Below are 18,731 nucleotides of genomic sequence, written 5' to 3' on the forward strand. Positions count from 1 at the left end.
ATTGTAAAGTTCTTAGGATATATGTGAAGTTGTATAATATTTGAATGCAGACTGTTATGTAAACACTAGAGCAGGCACTAAAAAAAGTAACAAAGATGTATAACTTATATGCCAACAGTTGACATAAATGGAATTCATAAAAAATAATCCAAAGGCATAAAACAAGGGAACAAATGGCAGAAGTATATAGCCAGAAGGTAGTTTTGAACCAAATCATATTAACATGGTACCTATATTAAATATATATGGTATAAACCCTTCAAGTAAGGCAAAAACAGTCAAGACAGAAAAAAAAATGCACCACACCTAACTATATGTTGTCTATAAGAAACCATTATTTAAATATAAACATACAAAAAAGTAAAAACAAAAGGGTGGGAAAAAAAGATATACAATGCAAGCACCAATCAACAAGAAAGCTGGAGTGGCAATAATTTATATCAGAGAAAATAGAATTTAGGAAAAAAAATATTACCAGGAATGTTACCAGAGATAAAGACAAACATTTAATAATAATGTCGCCTCATCAAAAAAAAAAAAAATTTAAATCCTAAGTATATATACAACTAATAACAAACTTTCAAAATATAAGAAGCAAAAAATAATAGCACTAATGGGAGAAAGACAAATCTATTACAGATGGATATTCCAACACTCATTTCTCACTAACTGACAGAAAGTCGATAGGGGTATAGAAGAAATGAATAACATTCACTAACTTGACCCTGCTCCAAAAAACATCATAATGCACATTATTTTCTACTGCATATAGAGCATTTACCAAGATAGACCATATTTTATAAATCAATAACAAAAAATATCTGAAAACATATCTCAAATACTTGGAAATTAAACAATCACTCCCAAATACCCCATGATTGAGAGAAGAAATAACAAGGGATATTTAGAAAATATTTTGAATTGAACAATAATGAAAACAGAACATTATCAAAATTGCATACTGCTGTGAAAATAATGCTTCGAGGGGGATTTACAGCTAAAAATGCTTATACAATTAACTGACCCTTGAACAACACTGGTTAAGGGGCGTAAACCCCCTTGAAGTCCAAAATCCATGTAAAACTTTGGACTCCCTCAAACTACAGTTGTCCCTCATTATCAGGGCCCCCATTGATGCTCTGTCCCTTATATAAAATGGTGCAGAACAATGCATAGTAGGCCTTCCACATTCACGGAATTCCAAACAGATAGAAAATACTGTTTGCCATCAGTAGTTGTTGAATTCTTGAATGCAAAACCCAGGGGTAAGAGGAGCCAACTGTTTACATATTGAAAAAATCCACACGTAAATGGACCCGAGCAGTTCAAATCCACATTGTTCAAGGGTCAACTGTATAATGAAAAGAAAGGTCTGAAATCAATCTAACGATTAAGAAAATAGACAAAAAAGATCATATTAAACTTAAAATAATAAGAAACTAAATATTGAAGAGCAGAAAACAAAACAACAAAAAAGATATTAAGGAGAAAAAAAAAACACTCAAATCAGTTTTGAAAAGACCAATAAGATCGATACACTTCTAGTCAGCCTAATCAAGAAAAGAGAGATGACCCAAATTACTAATATCAGGAATGAAAGAGGGATATGATCACATATATTACAGACATTAAAAGAATAATGAAGGACTATTATAAACAAAATTCCAAAAAATTCAAATTATATAAAACAGACAAATGCTTTAACAGATTCAAACTACTAAAACTCGAGAAAGAAAACCCAAATAACTCCATATAGATATTCACTAAATTAAATTAGTATACAAATAAAACCCTAGTCCCATTTGTTTATATTGTAAGTTGTGACCTTCCCTATACTAACATTTGACTCACATTAAGGACATTTTTAAAATAACTCTTGTTCCTAAACTTATAGGGGTATTTTTCAAACATTCAAAGCTTAGCTCTATAAGAATCACATCAAATTTTACTAAAATACATTTATTTGTAAAACTACATAATTAAAAAGGGCTCAAAAGATCTATCATAAGCTTGAATAGATTTAGAGACTTATGTCAGAATTTATACATTATTTAAATTTGTCTTGCGGGCTTAATTATCCCTTTCATTGCAAAGACTTTAGTAGCTCTTCTAAGCAACTGCTTCTGCACCTAAACTACACGGACAACAGTGTCTGTATTCTTTTGAATGAGTGGCGTGCAGTACAGTAACTGCCCTCCCTCTTCTCCACACCTCAGCAGTATAGAAAGTCAATAGTATGGTAATCAAATCCTTCTCAGGCGGCAAAAGTGCTATTTTCTCTGTTCTCCTACTGCCTCCTTTAGCTTTTCCAGTTTTTTGTTTTTAATGAAAGACTACACAATTTGATAATAAGCTAATTTAACAATTCATTTCTAGGTCTCTAGGTTTCCTACTGAATCCCAGTCAAAAGGAGTTATAGATTAACAACTCTGAATTCCCTTTCCTGATTTCTTTTCCTACCAAACTAAGTTACTCATTAACACTTGTACAAAATACCCAAATGAGATCATTAAATCTTACCTGGACCATGAAAGCATTGTATCACCCCTGGCAATCCTGGGAGGATTTCAAAAATTTCAGGGACTAAGGGTTACAATTTGAGTTAATATTGAAAAATGGGTAATAGAGTATTGGGCTTCATTAAAATCACTTCAAGCTACATTTACCGAAACCTACCATTTATTGTCTTAATAGTTCATAGAAAATTACGTAATTGAGAGTTAAAATCTCTAAGACTCTTCAAATTAAAAAAAAATACTCTGTTCTTTGTATTTTTATATAGCTATTGATTATATATACATTTATTATATACTGATTCTATACAATTTGACTTATAAAATGTAATACTGCTATACTGCAGTATCGTAGAAAATCATTTTTTTATTTCAATAAACATTACCGAGTCAAATGGGTTAAAAAATTTGTTGATTCTACTTTTTCATATATCTGAATACAGTGAGTTATTTTTTAAATTAGTAAAAATGATCTAGAGTCTCAAAAAGCATACTTTAACATGTCAGACCATTCTCCTAAGCAAAAAGGGTTATTATGGCAAATTCATATGAATTGTATACTATACAAATGTAGCATTTTGTTGTTCATACAATGTAGGAAGAATAGATTTTTTTTAAATCCCTCTAACTTAGCTGTTTTGTAAAGAATAAAGAGAAAGTCTTAAAGAAAAATCCTAAATCAGGCCATAATTCAATGAAGGAAAATAAATTGTAGGAATATTAGTAAGAGACAAAGATGGAGTTTATTTCTGGTTTCAAAGAGTAATCATTTCCTTCTTAGAAGAATAAAATTCTTTAAAACTTCATTGTCCAGCGTTTCCCAAACTAAATTGATTAATTATTCAAACTGACTACCTGATGGCCTTTACTCTAATCCACTCAGGCAAAAAAATATTTACAAAAGCATGTCTCTAATATGAAACTCAAAAGGACCAGTTTGGTGGGGAGGGAGTGGTTATTTCCTGTTTTCCCTCTGAAAACATGATTTCGTGACTCTCTTGGTGTATAGTGAAGTCTCTTTCAAGATTACAAATCGTGAAAGGTGGTATGGGCAGAATGAATGAACACTGATCTATAAAAGAAAGCAATAACTAAGGTTTCCATCATCTACTTAACACAAAAAGACATGCCTTATACAAAAGAAGAAAAGTAAATGAACATTACCAAATGCAGAGTTTTCTGGGCTACTCTCTCATATATTGCCTCTGGCTCTTCATATACTCACATCTACTGTCTGTTCAGTATCTTTTTACTGTTTTCACCCACATGAATATATCACTGGTATCAAATCACATGGCTTTAATAAAGATGCCATTAATGCTTAAACAGATAGATGTTGATTATAATATAACTTCCCTATAAAGGCGGCAGCATAGCACGAACTTGTGTAATAGTTAAATTCCAAATATATTAAACTAAATAGACTATATATCAAAAACTTCTAATTTCTTACATTCTTCAAATATACTGAACACAAATTGAAAGGCATAATTAAAAATGATATACTCATAAAACAGAATAAGCATTTAATATGCATAACAAATCTAATATACATCTACAATAACATGGATCTAGTATGTACAAGTGGAAGATTAACAAAAATGATAATTTGTATATATTTTGGACTGTAAATTCTCTTACAGGTTTCAGCAGTAAGTCAAATTATATTACAGGTGGTTAACACTTTAAAAATGTCAAATTGCCAGTTTACTTGATCTTTGTGCCTGGGTCTTATTTTGTAAACATTCTCAAAGGAGCTAAGGGTTTTAGGGATTTTATTTTAAAAGCAATAAAGATCTGCACTACAGAAAATAACTATTTCTGTCTTTCTTTTATAATAAAAGATAGCTCTCAAGATTTAAGAACAAATCTATAGTCATCAGAGAACTGCAAATCAAAACCACAATAAAATACCACTTCACACTCATGGAATGGCTATAATAAAAAGATAATAACAAGGATGTTGAGGATGTAGAGAAAGTGGAACTCTCATACACTGCTAGTAGAAATATTAAATGGTTCAGCCACTTAGAAAAACAATCTAGTAGTTCCTCAAAATGTTAAACACAGAGTTGCCACATGACTCAGTAATTCCACTTCTAGGTACATACCCATGAGAAATGAAAACAAATGTCCATGCAAAAATTTGTACAAAAATGTTCATAGTAATTTTATTGATAATAGCCAGAAAGTGGAAATAACCCAAATGTTCAACGAAACCTATGAATGGATAAACAAAATGTAGTATATTCACACAATGGAATATATTCAGCAATAAAAAGAAATGAAGTACTGATACATGCTACGACCTGGAAGAATTCTGAAAACATGTTAAATGAAAGAAGCCAATCATCGAGACCACATTTTGTATGATTTCATTTATGTGTAATGTCCAGAATAGGAAAATCTATAGAAACAGAAAGTAGATTAGTGTTTGCCCAGCACTAAAGGATTGGGAGAAAATAGGAGTTGGGTGACTGTTAAAGGGTACAGAGTTTCTTTTGAGAGTGATAAAAATGTTCTAAAATTGTTTGTGATGGTGGCACAATTCTGTGAACATGCTAAAAACCACTGAATTGTATACTTTAAAAGCATGAATTGTATGGTATATGAGTTATGTCTTAATTAAACTGTTAACATCCTCTCTCCTTCAAAAAAAATCTAATACAATGGTTTTCAACTGCAGCTATACATAGAATAACCCAGCCTATTCTTTAAAAGTGCAGAACCCCTGGACCTGCCAGACTACTAACTCATAACCTATGGGAGTGGGACCCACTTTTCTAGACCAGTGGGGAACAGTACAACAAGACCTAGATTCAAATTCTGATTCTGCCAACTAATTTTCTAGCTGCATCCTCATCAGTAAATTATCTAACCTCTCCACGTTTTCAGTTCCTTCTTCAGCACAATGGGGGAGAAGAACCTATTTCACTGGGTTACTTTAAGAATTTAATGAGATAATATACGCAAAGTATACATGTAAGAACAGTGTATGGTATGTGACACAGTGTGTTCAAACAACAGCTATTCTATTATTACGATTATGTTATTTTTACTGGACCTTTATTTTCTTGTTCCCTCTAAGTAAACAATAATACACTTTTGCAATGTTTGCCCCAAATCCATGCATCTATTAAACCTTACAAATCTTAACTCCTTAAAAAATATTAAGTTTTATATTTAAAAGCAGTTTGCTTTTTACTTGATGCCCTGCTTGGAATAAAATAAATAACATTTACGTTAGTATTTTACAGAAATACAGAAATTACCAAACTTTAATAATGTCACTAATGGTGGGAACATGCTCATTAAAAACAAATTCTATGGTTATCTTTAAAATTACGAATTTAGGAATAAAGGTCAAAAAGTAGGCAGCCATGAATATCAACCATTTAAATAAAATTTGCCAATTTTAAAAAATATATTCATTTTATAGTAAAAATGCTTAAGTATCTTATATGCTCAAGAACAACCAAAGTAAATTTAAAATCCTATGAAATAATTTCTTGCTTAAGAAATATGTGCTCTTAATTCCCAGATAATCTGATAACATCTCTAAGGGGGGAAAAAAAATCCTTAGAGAGAGTCTTCTTATGAACTAAAGCCTAGTACAATATATACACAAAACAACAAGACAAAATAACATTTTTTATTTCTATATAAAAAGTCAGCACTTCTTTCTCCAGCAGCCTATAATTAATTCTATTCCACAACGAGCCATACATACAGGTCAAATTTTGACTGAATCTGGTATGAAATATAAAGTCTTTCAACAACCACATCCCTATCTGAAGACATGGAAAGGAGCATTTCCTTTCAAATTCCTGGGAATATTTTAATATCTCATGAATGAGTCATATTCTGTAAGTTCAGTGAACTGCTTGAGAAAATCTATCATGGATTTTCTAAGTATATTTAAATTAAACCAAAATTAAACTAAGATTTTAAGTGTCTGGTTAGAGTTAAATGTAGTAGAACACCATAATGTAAAATTTAAACTGCATATTTTTCAAAGCTAGATAAAATTTAAAAAATACTGACAGATTCTCTCTCTACAATGTGGTAGAGCCTAAAAACAGAAAGTTTCCTTTATCACCCTCTATAAGACCAATGCTCGAAGCAACAATACATTTTAATTCACCCGTTTTATTCAGAATAAATTTGTATTTCATAAAAGAAAAACTTTCCTTAAAATGTTGCATAATCAAAATTTATGTCGATTTTTTAAAATCTTACAAAAAGGCCCACAGACAATACCTGTGTCAATTTCCCAAAATTGATAAGTCAGTGGCTTACTATATTCCAAATATTTCTAAAATTTTCCATAATTAAAAATATTAGAACAATGATTTTCTTTTTACTGACTTGTTTACACATGTATATTTCCTATTTTTTATCCTACTACCATTCTTTTAAAAATATTCCATTGTTTCATTACAATTTAGCTTTATAACAAAAACTGGAGTGAAATCTACCAAGATGCTAACAGCATTTACTGTATTCTACTTTCCCGTATACTTGGATTGTTTTTGAAGAACATGTGAGTACTTCCAAAACAAAAAAAAAATTATTCAATTTTCACGACACTGCTTTTTCAAAAGACTCTAATATGGCAGTTTTTTTGTAGTAACTTAGGTAGAACAGTGATGTGAATCAAAACAAACATTTTTCAGGTAAAGAAAAGAAAGTCAGAGAATGGAAAAATGTAGCCTTAATGCACCTAATAAAATTATGTGTGTAAACACTTTAAAAATAGGTGGCAACAATTTAAAAACTGGCAAACATCTTTTTTCTTCTTCAAATTCATTTTTCTTCAATGGAAAAAAAAGCAGATTAGGTCTGTATGAAAAAAGCATAATCACATCTATATTCTATCTTACTTTCTTAAGTCTATAAAACATCTCAAACCCTGTACTATTAAAATTGCTAACACTGAATAAAGTAAACCATAAAGAAGATGAAATTTAGGCAATCATCAAGTATCTTCTAACAAGGAAAAGCACTCAACTAAATTATTTAGCATAACAAATACTACAAATAATAGTAAACCAAGGCCTCTTACCAATTTCAGCAGGTAGTTGTTTGATTTTGTTCTCTCGAATGCTAAGCATGCTGAGTTTTGACAGGTTTTTGATGTCTTTTTCCACAGTAGTTATACGATTAAAGCGAAGGTAAAGAGTGGTAAGAGAATCTAGCCTATATACCACTGAAGGAATTTCTCTCAGTTTATTATGCCGTAAATCAAGCATCCGCAGCTTCTTCAAGTTATCAAGGGAGTCAGGCAAACTGGTAAGTGAATTTTCACTAAGAGCCAGTGTCATAAGATTTACTAGACAGCCCACTTCTGCTGGGAGGGACTGCAATTTGTTGCTATATAAATAAAGTTCTGTTAATTGAGTCAACTCTTTGATTGATGATGGCAATATGTGTATAGACCTCTTGGATAAGTCCAAACGCATTGAATTCTCTTCTCGACATTTGTTGAGCTCTTTAATCACCTCTGCATTGCTAGATTTTTTTCTAGTCCCAGGTGCTGGATTTGGCCGTTTGATAGTATTGTCAACAGAAAAAGCCACCCCTGGTTGGGCAGCACTGGAGTCCTTCTTTCCATCTTTGGCATCTTTCCCTTTGGTCTTAGGTTCTTTTTCTTTGCTCTCTTTCCCAAAACCTCCAGAGGCTTTTGCCTCCTTTTCTCTTTCCTTGGCTGATGGTACTTTGGGATCTTTCTCTTTAGAGTCTTTTTCTTTTCCTAAACTACTACTCATGGTGACTCACGCTTAGGCAAAAACTACATGAAATCCTTTTATTTTATTTGCCAACAACAAAAACTGAAATTCAAAGATGAAAAGACTGAGACACTACAGAATCAAAAAAGGTGTTGGCTTGAAGAAGTAATCACCGTGGAGTAACAGCCACCTGTTACATGGTGGACCTAAAAGCACTATGCCCATTTCTGATAACTCATTCCAACTGGTAAAATGGTGCCGGTCAATCACTGATTCATCAGAATTCCTGAAATATAATACAGAGAGAGTATTAATAGTTTAGACTATAATTTATTTTAAGCAAATGGACTCTGAAAAACAATCATACTGATAAATTTGCCATTTTCAAATACTATATATGATATAGTATTTATTGAACACCTATTATGCAAAATTCATTGAAAAACTAAATTAATAAGGTGGGCCCTATCTTCAAAGTATTTACAACCTAACAGAAAGATGATAAAAATACAAGTTGCTATAGTAAAAAACTTTGTTAACAGCTGAAAAGGGGGAGAAGTCACAACTGCAGCTGATTACTGAGTATTCTCTATGTACAAACGAGCACTATTATAAGGAATTTATAAATATTAACTCATTTAATGCATTTAACAGCTCTATGAGATAAACTGTTATCTCCATTTTATAAATAGGGACATTGAAGCACAAAAATATTTTTAAGTAACTAGTTTCGTGATCCTGAAAAAGTGACAGAGCTGAGATTCCAATGTAGGTAGATTCCACTGCTTACATTCCTGAAACTGCTCTATCTGCGACTAATTACCAGATAGCTTTAAGTAACAGAAAGGATTTCAAAGGTGATGATGACAGAATGGAGAACAGTCTGTTGAAAGAACAAAATGAGCAAAGTGAAAAATAGATGTGTGGAGAACGGCAAATAGTTCAGGAAAAAGGGTATTAAGAATGTACACTTAAATAAACACTCCAGGTGATTCTAACACAGGTAGATGTGAGTAAGTTTACACATCTCAAATTTTTATTAACTTTCACAAAAGCAATATATTTTTGTCCTTCATATATACTCATTTTTTTTCTATTAGGATCTGTATTTTTATTAAATAAAACTATAATAACATTTTTGAGTGTCAAAAAATTAAACACACCCATTCCCCACCCTGAACATGTCAGTACTAAAGCAACTGAGTATTGCAGAACAAGGTGGGCATCCACCCCAGTGAGAGCACAAGGTGAAAAGTCGAAACGTCCCACAGCAGAAAGTCAGAGCCCAGGCAGACTAAAGAAGTTATGAGTACAGAAGACCTACCCCATCAGAGATTTCTGAGCCTGGGTGAGATGAGAAAGATAATCCCATAAAGGGGTAGCTCATTGGGGGGCTATGAGAGCCCAAGAAGGACAAAGTGGCCATCAACATATGTTGGCAACTTACAAGAGGTACCAGAGGCCAAGTGAGGTGGGGATGGTGTTCTCACAAGGGGATGGCTCAATATGGAGAATCAGACCCTGAATGGGCTGAGAAGAACATCCACAGATAGTGACGGACCAGTGTGGGATACTGGAATCTACGAGGGGTCAGTGAGAAAGATGTCTACATGGAGGGCTGGGTGGTTAAGTGGCATGACATGGACAGTTAAGAATACAAGTAAGGTAAAGAGGGCATCCATGAAGACAAATACGGTGCTAAAAAGTGGGCAGGCAATTCGCAGAAGGAAATACTTAAATGCCCAATAAGTATTGTTTCAAAACTATTCAATATCACTAGTAATTAGGGAAATATAAAGAGACAGTACTGCCATCAGGTTAGCACGTATAAAAGTCTCTGATAAAACCAACTGTTGTTAGAGAATATGGAGCTGAAGAAACACACTCTGCCGGTAAAAGTATCAAGTATTAAAAATACTTTGGAAAGCACTATGGCAAAAATCTGATTAATTTGAAAATACTCATTTCTACACATTAGATCCATCAATTCTACTTCTAGGTATTTTTACAGAAACTTCTACACACTTACATAAGGAGCCTCTGTGGCAAGGTCACATTACACAGTGTAAATATCACTACACCTATAGGAAGTAACATGGACAAATCTCAGAAACCATAGTGAACAACAAAAACAGAAACATAAGTTGCAGAATGATATAAAAAGTTCAATTTATAGTTTTAAAACATACAAAAATATATGTCATTTGTGCACAATAAAATATAAAGATTAGACATACATAATGGGTTGAGAAACATCAAGTTTAAGATAAGTTTACCCTATAGTTAAGGGTAAACCCAAGGTAAGGACGTATGCTAAGCCAATGTTTGGTAAGTTGACTCAGAGTCCAAAGTCATGTTTCCATTTTGAAGCAAATGCTCAAGTGAACTTTGGGTTCCTCCTCTGGCTATATGAAAGATCTAGAAAGGTGTCTTCACTAGTCATTAGAAGAATATTTTAAAATACACTAAGAAATCAAATTATATCTATCAAATTGATGAAAATACAAAAAAGAATAGTGTTGGTGAGGATACAAAGAAATGGACACCACTCTTAAAGTCAGCTGGTGGGCATACAATCCAGAAAATCCTTTCAGAAAATGTGGCCTCTTCATAATATGATTAATTTGGGTATTCTCTGTTTGAAGAAAAACATAAATGTATGTGAGAGTTACACATCTTTGTGAGAGCCCAGAAGAAATAGAAAGAATATAATCCCAAACTGTTTAAATCTTCACTCCTTTCTCTGAAAAGACATGGGAATTATAGGTGATGAGAGAGATAGGGAGAGGAAATGGCAGGGAATAAGGTAAAGAAATGGAGGTTGAGATCAAATCATAAAGGGCGATGTATTGTGAGCTAAAAGAGTTTGGACTCTGCCTTGTTCATCTAGAACCTTATAAGCACTGCATGGAGGACATGATTATGAAATAGATATGCATTCTGGGCCTGAATGACCTGGAAAGGAAGTTATGTGTCTTCATGGGCCTCAGGCTGCTGGTACTGAAGAAAGACAGATTTGTCTTGAAGCCCTCAGCTAAATCTTTTCCCAAAGACGAACCTCCACCCTTTCTTTTACCTGTCCAATCCTAATGGTGTAAGACTTGTTACCTCAGTTCAGGTTGAGAGGTTATATTCTATCACATGATTACATTTGATTTCCAAAATAACCCTGTGAAGTGGGCACCCCAAGTAGTGTTATTCGCATTAACAGATGAGTTAACCAAGATTTATGGAAGTCAAATTATTTGCCCAGTAACATGGTATGAATCTCATATCACCACCAACTAGTAACAGCAGATATTTGAGTACTTAGTACACGACAGGCACTGTGCTAAGTGCTTTTAGCTGTTATCTCATTAAGTCCTTGCAATAATTCTGAGGCAGATTAATCCCCATTTACAGATAATGAAACTGAGGCTCAAAAGGAATCAAATGACTTGTCAAAGAACACACGACCAGAACTGGCAAAATCACAGGATTAACACAGTTCTGACTCCAAACCCAGCTTAACCACTATACTATTTCAGAATATAGTAGATATAAAAAATCAGGTCAGTAATCAGGATTAGACCCATAAAGCATGGAAATTTTGTGACAGAACAAGATTTGGAAAGGCAGGACTGCTTTCCATAGCCGGAGGAAACACTGGCTAAAAAGAGCCAATAAAATGCTAAAGAAAATCTTAAATATCTTAAAAAAATTATACCCCTCCCCATCTAAGAGCTAATCCTATAGTTCATACTAGTTGTTTACTGATCATTCTGGCATTTAAAAGAGAAATTTCTTCCAATAACATATTATTATATGTCTCAATGCATAATCCATATAACCTTAAGTTCAATTATTTTTACTGTGGTATCTTTCCGAAAGTATGATAAAAAGAATATATTTTATAAATTGGTTTAAATTCAGCACCATAGAGTTTAATTCTATAGTCATTTAGGTCCACTCTTCCATTAAGAGTAGAATATATATATATAAATGTTTCCATAGCTGACCAATAGGGAAGTGATGATGCAACTCAATTTAGAAAAGAGCCTGACTCATACATCCTTGGTCCACACACCTATTTTTAAAAACCAGCACTGATTATTCCTTAGTAGTAATATTAAGAGTACATGCATATTTTAAAACTATTTTTCTCTTGCTTAGGAGAAAGAATAATTCAGATTAGTGGGGGCGGGGGATACTGGATGTCCAGAGACTTACTTGGAGAGTTCCGTCTATTTGACCCTCTTAAGTCTAACTCAGTCTCTACCTTCAATTCTCATGTTATATAGCACTGTTACTTAGTTATTTTTATCTCAAAAGGAAGTGATTAAAAGTAATATACAGAAAAGAAAATACAGTTTAAAAAAAAAAAAGAAAAAGACTAAAAGACCTGGAGTTGTAGATCTGGGTTCCAAATCCCTTGATAAATTATAATGTAACCTTCAGCAAATGCTATTTCTAAACCTTTGTCTTTTTTAATCTAAAAAACAAATTTGAGGGCTACATGGTCTCATGGGTACCTTCAAGCTCTAAAACTCCCGCTAAATCTTAACAGAAAGTAGTTTCAAAGACCAATTTTGGGTGTTCCAACACATAGTAGGAACTCAAAAATTACTTTCAGACTGGAAGATCAATTCTAATAAACTATCCAGGTCAAAACACAAACCCTTCAGATTATAGAAAAGATATTATCATAACTAATTATATTCTGAGTATATCTACATACTAGGACAACAGTTACCATTTATGCATATTAAAAAATTTATTGGGTCCCCATGGTTACAGGTAATTGTGACTATCATGGAAACACATGTTTTAGGGTATCCTAACAAACGTTAATCTGAAAATGTTCAGTAATACATTCTCGGCATTTCCCAAAATCTATTTCTACAACATCTAGTTCCATGGTCAAATACATTTAAGATAAGGTGTATTTCAAACAAAATTATATTGCATTTTTACAGCAGAAATTATCAGTGTTTTTAATATAATGGAGTACTCTGTGAATATAATATACAAGATTTCCCAAATTTGGTTATATACTAGTTTATCCAGATTCTTCATATTAAAGATATTAATATCTTCTGTGTATTTTAAGGATATTAATATATTCACAAATATATCTTCTCTGCTGATGGTTTTTCTTGTAACTTAATCATACCATTCATAACTATATATATAAAATATTAAAAGTCTAGAAGAATACCCATCAAATGATAGCAGTATTTATCTTTTGGTTTTAGAATGGTTGACTTTTATCTCTGTATTATTTTTAAAATGTATACAGTAAGTATTCACTCCTTTCATAATCAAGGAGGGAGGAAAGCCATTTTCATCTTGAAACAGAAAAAAATTCTAACAGTGATAGCTTGGTTATGATGACTTTTAAACTGAGAAAGGATAAAGGTAATTAAAACTTTATTTATAAAGAAAACCTGAATGTATAATACAAGAGGTCAACATAATATCAAAACCCATTTAAATCAGTCCATGATGTTATGTCTATTGTGATGGAAGTTCTCTCTTGTCATATTGCTGAATAAACTGTGTGGACTGCAAAAAAAATATCAGTCCATGATAGCCCACGAAGAAATAAATATATCCAGCACTTCAGATGTGAATTATAATATACATTGTTTTCACAAGAGATATTCAAAAAGGCATGGAGTGATATGATTCACTAAGTTATAAACCAAGATTTTGGATATTGGCAGTTCAGAAAACCAGTTTTTTCTCCAATTAAAATATTTAAATTTTTATAAACATAAAAACTATATTTTCATTCAATCAACTTTTATTTAATACATACTTAGTGTTATACACTGTTCAAGATGCTAAGTATGCAATGATAACAAGGCACAATTCTTGCCTGTAAGCTTACAAACAAGTGGAAAAGGCAAGAATATAGTGTGGTAAGAGCTGCTGAAGCACAAAAAGGCAGCACTTAAAGCAGCCTTGGAGGTTGGGAGAATCAGTAAAGGCTTCTTAAAAGAGATAACAGCTAAGGAGAAATCAACTAAGAGGGTAGGAGGGGGTCAGGAATCCTGAAGTCATCCTGACTCCTCTCTCCTTCAACTCAGTACCTAAAAAAGAACACAGATTTCACCAAATCCCATTCATTCTTCTCCCCAAATCTCTCCTGATTCTTCAACTTCTCTTCATTCTCATTGGCACTCCCCTGCCCCAGGGTACACTGAATTCCCTCCTCTAATAGTTTTGTAACTGGACTTATAACATCCACTCCCCCATCCTGCTCCTAACCTAATCACTACACTAATTAGAGTGATCTTTCGAATACTCAAATTTAATCGGGTTACTGTCCAACTTAAAACACTTGATGGGGAAAGTGGATGACTCCCACAAACATAGCCCTCAGGATAAAACCCAAAATTCCTAGCAGTAATTACTAAGCCTTTCAAGATCTGGCCCCTGCTTACTTCTGCTACAACTCTGATGTTAACCAATTAGCACTCTCTGGTCTGATCCCACAGCAGGTTGTGCTATTTCTTGACCCTAGGACTTTGGAGAAGATATTTCCTTCTGCCAGAAACACAAGTTTACAGTTCTTCATTGAGCTAACTCCCATGTACTCTTCAGTTCTCTTCTCAGCTCAGAAGTCTGAGAAGCCTTTCCTGATTACTCAAAAGCCTTTCTGAATACCCCCTCCTCCATGCTCCCACTTAAAACTTCCCCTATCAGAATATGTATCACACTGTATTACACTTGTCAGATTAGCTGTCTGATTCCCTCATTTAAAGTAATAGGAAAATAGGAACCCTTCTTTTTCAGTTGTATCCTGTTGTATCCTAGTACTCAGAAATAACGCCTAGCACACACAGCAGTTACATTTATTGAAAGAATTATAAATATTTAACTTGGTTTTACCTACCTTACTAGACAGCAGGCTCCTTATAAAGAAGCGATTTTTACTCTATAAACTGCTCTACAACTTAAAAGATATTATGGACTTTTAATTAAGCACACAGTAAGTACTCAATAAACACTTGTTGAAGACAGTTGAACAATAAGCCTTATCTCATGCATAGTTTTCCTATATTTCACTTAAAATTAACTCTAAATCACTCAAATTTGATATGAATACCTAAAGGCAAGATTTCATTTATATTTTCCTTAGTTTCTAAAGATCTGAAATACTCATTCTTTTAAGTAACTTAAATAACAAAAATAAACTGCTCTTCCTTCCAAAGCACATAAAGCTATATATTTTTGTAGTTTAAGAGTTAAAAAAAAGGAAAAAGGAATCTTCAAAATTGGAAGACCCAGGATCAAGAAAGCACCCCAAATTAACATGCTCAAAGGAAAGTCACTGTTCAGAGAGAAATAAAAAACACATCCTTAGCAGCATGAGTAACCTGAGGTAAGAGTAGTTTTCATGGAAGCTAAAGAAATAGCTGTTTGTGAACTATGTCAAGAGTATATAACTCACAGTACCTTCAAATTCATTCACTCGACTTTTTTTCCCTTTGGTGAGGAGGCAAGATGAAATAGTTTGGACTGACATGGAGAAAGAAAGAGCTAATTGAATTTATGTAGTAGCAAATACATGAGAGTTTTTCAGGAAATCTGTGTTCCTTCTTATGAGAAAGCATAAGACTTACTTTGTAATTTTGATTCTGGGCAAACAAAAATTTTGAGCAAAGAACTGAAAATTCCTGTTTACCCAACCCACAATATAAGCCATAACTGAGATTACGGCTCTCTTGTACAACACTTCAACTCACCATATGTATAAATTACAAGACTCTCCAGTGAATTCTCAAAAGAAAAGGCAGGGGTGGGGTAGGGGAGACTTAAATGCCTCGATATAACTTAAGATATAATAGTGAACATCAAATAAACTGACCAAACATCATCTGAAATGCTCTTATGCCACACACACTCTCCAAAAAAGATTTACTTCTAAATATTGCTCAAACTGCCTTTCTTGCCAAGGAACTTGAAACATTTCACACACAACCTAAGTATTTCCAAAATACACTTTACTCTTCATTTACCATGGGCAAATTTGCAATAAATCAAAAAGTTGGTTACTTAATTATCAGTATAAAGCAAAAGACAGCAAATGTAATTTCTATCTTAGGTTAATCGCGCTAAGATGACTAAAGCGTTCAATAAAGTATTTTCGACTTAAAAAAATGATTTTCAGGACTTTTAATCCAAAAATTAAAGTAATTACATTTAACTGCTGTGTTTTTGTGTATAAACCCACACATTCCTTCACTAGGTTTTATCTGATTATAAATCCTTTCCATTACTCACTCTATAAACTATTTATCAGAAACTGTCAGAAAAAATATAAACAAAAATAAATGTACTATATACATAACAAGATTAGAGGAGTGTGTGGTCTCAAGGTAGGTATCTCACATTTAAGAATCAGTATTTAGAAAGTTGCCATGATTATAAAACAAATAACCTTTCTCACATTTATATAGTCCATTTTGAGACTATTTAGATGAAGACCATATGCTCAACTAATTATTTTATTTATCTACTTATCCTGACAGTTGTTAAAACAGGATTTACATAATGCACTTGGGGCTTGAAAAATGTAATCTCACTTATTTCTGTATTAAATTTAAATATCCCAAAGCAAAAAGTCTTTCCCATATAAGATCAAAAGTTACAGAGCAGCCAGGCCCAATTTAACTTAATAAAGAATTTCTCCTATCAGAAGTTATTCAAAGAAAGGCTTATATTTTTGAATATACATAAAAGGACATTTTATTATTTTTGTAATTTAACACTTTAAACCCAATCAGTTCCCAACTAGTATGTACTATCTACTACCTTATGACTATAATCACAAAATATGATTCCCACAAAGTTTACAAAAGCTGTGATGTCAAACTTCTTATACCACAGGTGTAAAACATTTAGTAATCTGTAGGTAGTAGCAAGTGATGTATTATTTAAATTGTGCCAGAATGAAAAAAAACATTATTTGGCAATACTTACTTAATTTTAATTACTCTCAGAAGCAACTCAAATATTATCAAATTGTTAGTTATAAAAAGCGGATAATGGTAAAGTCTAGAAAGAAATGGACAAATTAACAAATTGTTTTTACTTTTAGCATATGAATCTACCATTTGTGCATTATCAATTTCCAAAGAATATGAATAAAATATAGCAAAACTCCAATTATATTAAAATTCAACTTTCTTTGGTGAAACAAAAATCTTCAAGATCTTGACACAGGACCCTTATTATTATATTGATTATTACTATATATATGAAAAGGTCAGGGCTAACAGTTCCAGTTGAGAAAAGGCCAGATAAGTTTTTTACATTTTTGTATGCGGATAATTAGTCGTGCATTAAGGCATTACTCTCAGAGCTAACCCTACAAGAATTATATAGCTGACTTTTTTTTTAAGTGCTTCCTTTTTTTGTACCATAAAAATCTTTAAACTGAAACATTTAACTTTAATATCCATTTGCAGATATTACTTAGTGCAGATCAACTCAGTCCTTTTTTTAATTAACAAAATAAGCTGGTAAAAGTATGTTTTATCAAACACCTTTACAACCATACTTTCCTGAACAATGTATATAAACTAGTAGATTTCATTCTTTACAGTTAGTTTCCAATCACTTTCGGTATCTGGTTCTCATAGACAGACATAATGCTGCAAAGTTTGGGTTGCACAATATTCTAGGGGAAATGTTTAAAATTATTTCCACTAAAGTTTTTAAGCCATATATACAAGCATCATGGAAATGTTTATATCACAGTTGTTAAATAAAAATTTACTAAATTTTAATAGAAATTAAAAATTTTTGTTTCCAAAAAAGTGACTATTTTTAAAGTCATTTTCTCAAGTCCTAAAACAATTCTTGTTTTTCATGCCTTATTTGTATCCTAAAACATTACCACCTGATTTATGTCATTCACTCACTAACCATAATTATATATGATCATCTTTAGGTCCTTAGAGCTCAGTGCATAGCCTGACACAGTCTCACATATTTTTGGGCTTCAATAAACTTTGTTCCTGTCCCAGATACTCATGTTCTAAGTGTACTACTATAAGCTATTATATAACAGGAGGTGGGGAAAATTAAAAAATACTGCAGCACTACAAGCCATTTAGCATGCTGAGTTCCCACAGTTGTTCAGTGGGTGTTCTGAAACTAGGCCATATTTCTAGTATTAAGAATTTCAAATCACTACTTCCAAAGTACAGAAATAACTGTCTTTGAGATTAAATCATAAAACCTTACTATTTTAAGCTGCCTAGTATGTAAGCACCTCATTTCTGACTTTGAAACTGTAATTAATACATGGTAGAAAAACTAATATTTGTTTTAGCAACAAAACAAATAATTAGCTCTTCTACCTATCCTTATATATTCATAAAATTCAACAGATTACAATATTAAGATAAAATGCAATTTATTTGAACCAGAACTAAAGCGAAATTTTATTCCAGAAGATATGTAAAACAAAATTGATTTAAATATAACTTATTTC

At 32.4% G+C, this 18,731-nt stretch overlaps 1 protein-coding gene across 5 annotated transcripts in view; it reads right to left on the reverse strand.

Annotated features, from left to right (window-relative positions):
- SHOC2 (SHOC2, leucine rich repeat scaffold protein) overlaps positions 1–18,731 on the reverse strand; it is a 66,422-nt gene that overhangs the window by 39,715 nt on the left and 7,976 nt on the right. For 4 of the 5 annotated variants that reach the window (XM_011363742.2, XM_023532725.1, XM_011363741.2 and 1 more), the window contains one exon: positions 7,579–8,528. In XM_011363742.2, coding sequence (XP_011362044.1) covers positions 7,579–8,281 — 703 coding nt within the window. In that variant the 5' untranslated portion in view covers positions 8,282–8,528. Of the gene's footprint in view, positions 1–7,578; positions 8,529–10,518; positions 10,542–18,731 lie in introns of those variants that run through there. The other variant, XM_011363744.2, reaches the window with a different exon arrangement.

The sequence above is a fragment of the Pteropus vampyrus genome, unplaced genomic scaffold (genome assembly GCF_000151845.1).
Source record: "Pteropus vampyrus isolate Shadow unplaced genomic scaffold, Pvam_2.0 Scaffold89, whole genome shotgun sequence".
Classification (NCBI taxonomy): domain Eukaryota; kingdom Metazoa; phylum Chordata; class Mammalia; order Chiroptera; family Pteropodidae; genus Pteropus; species Pteropus vampyrus.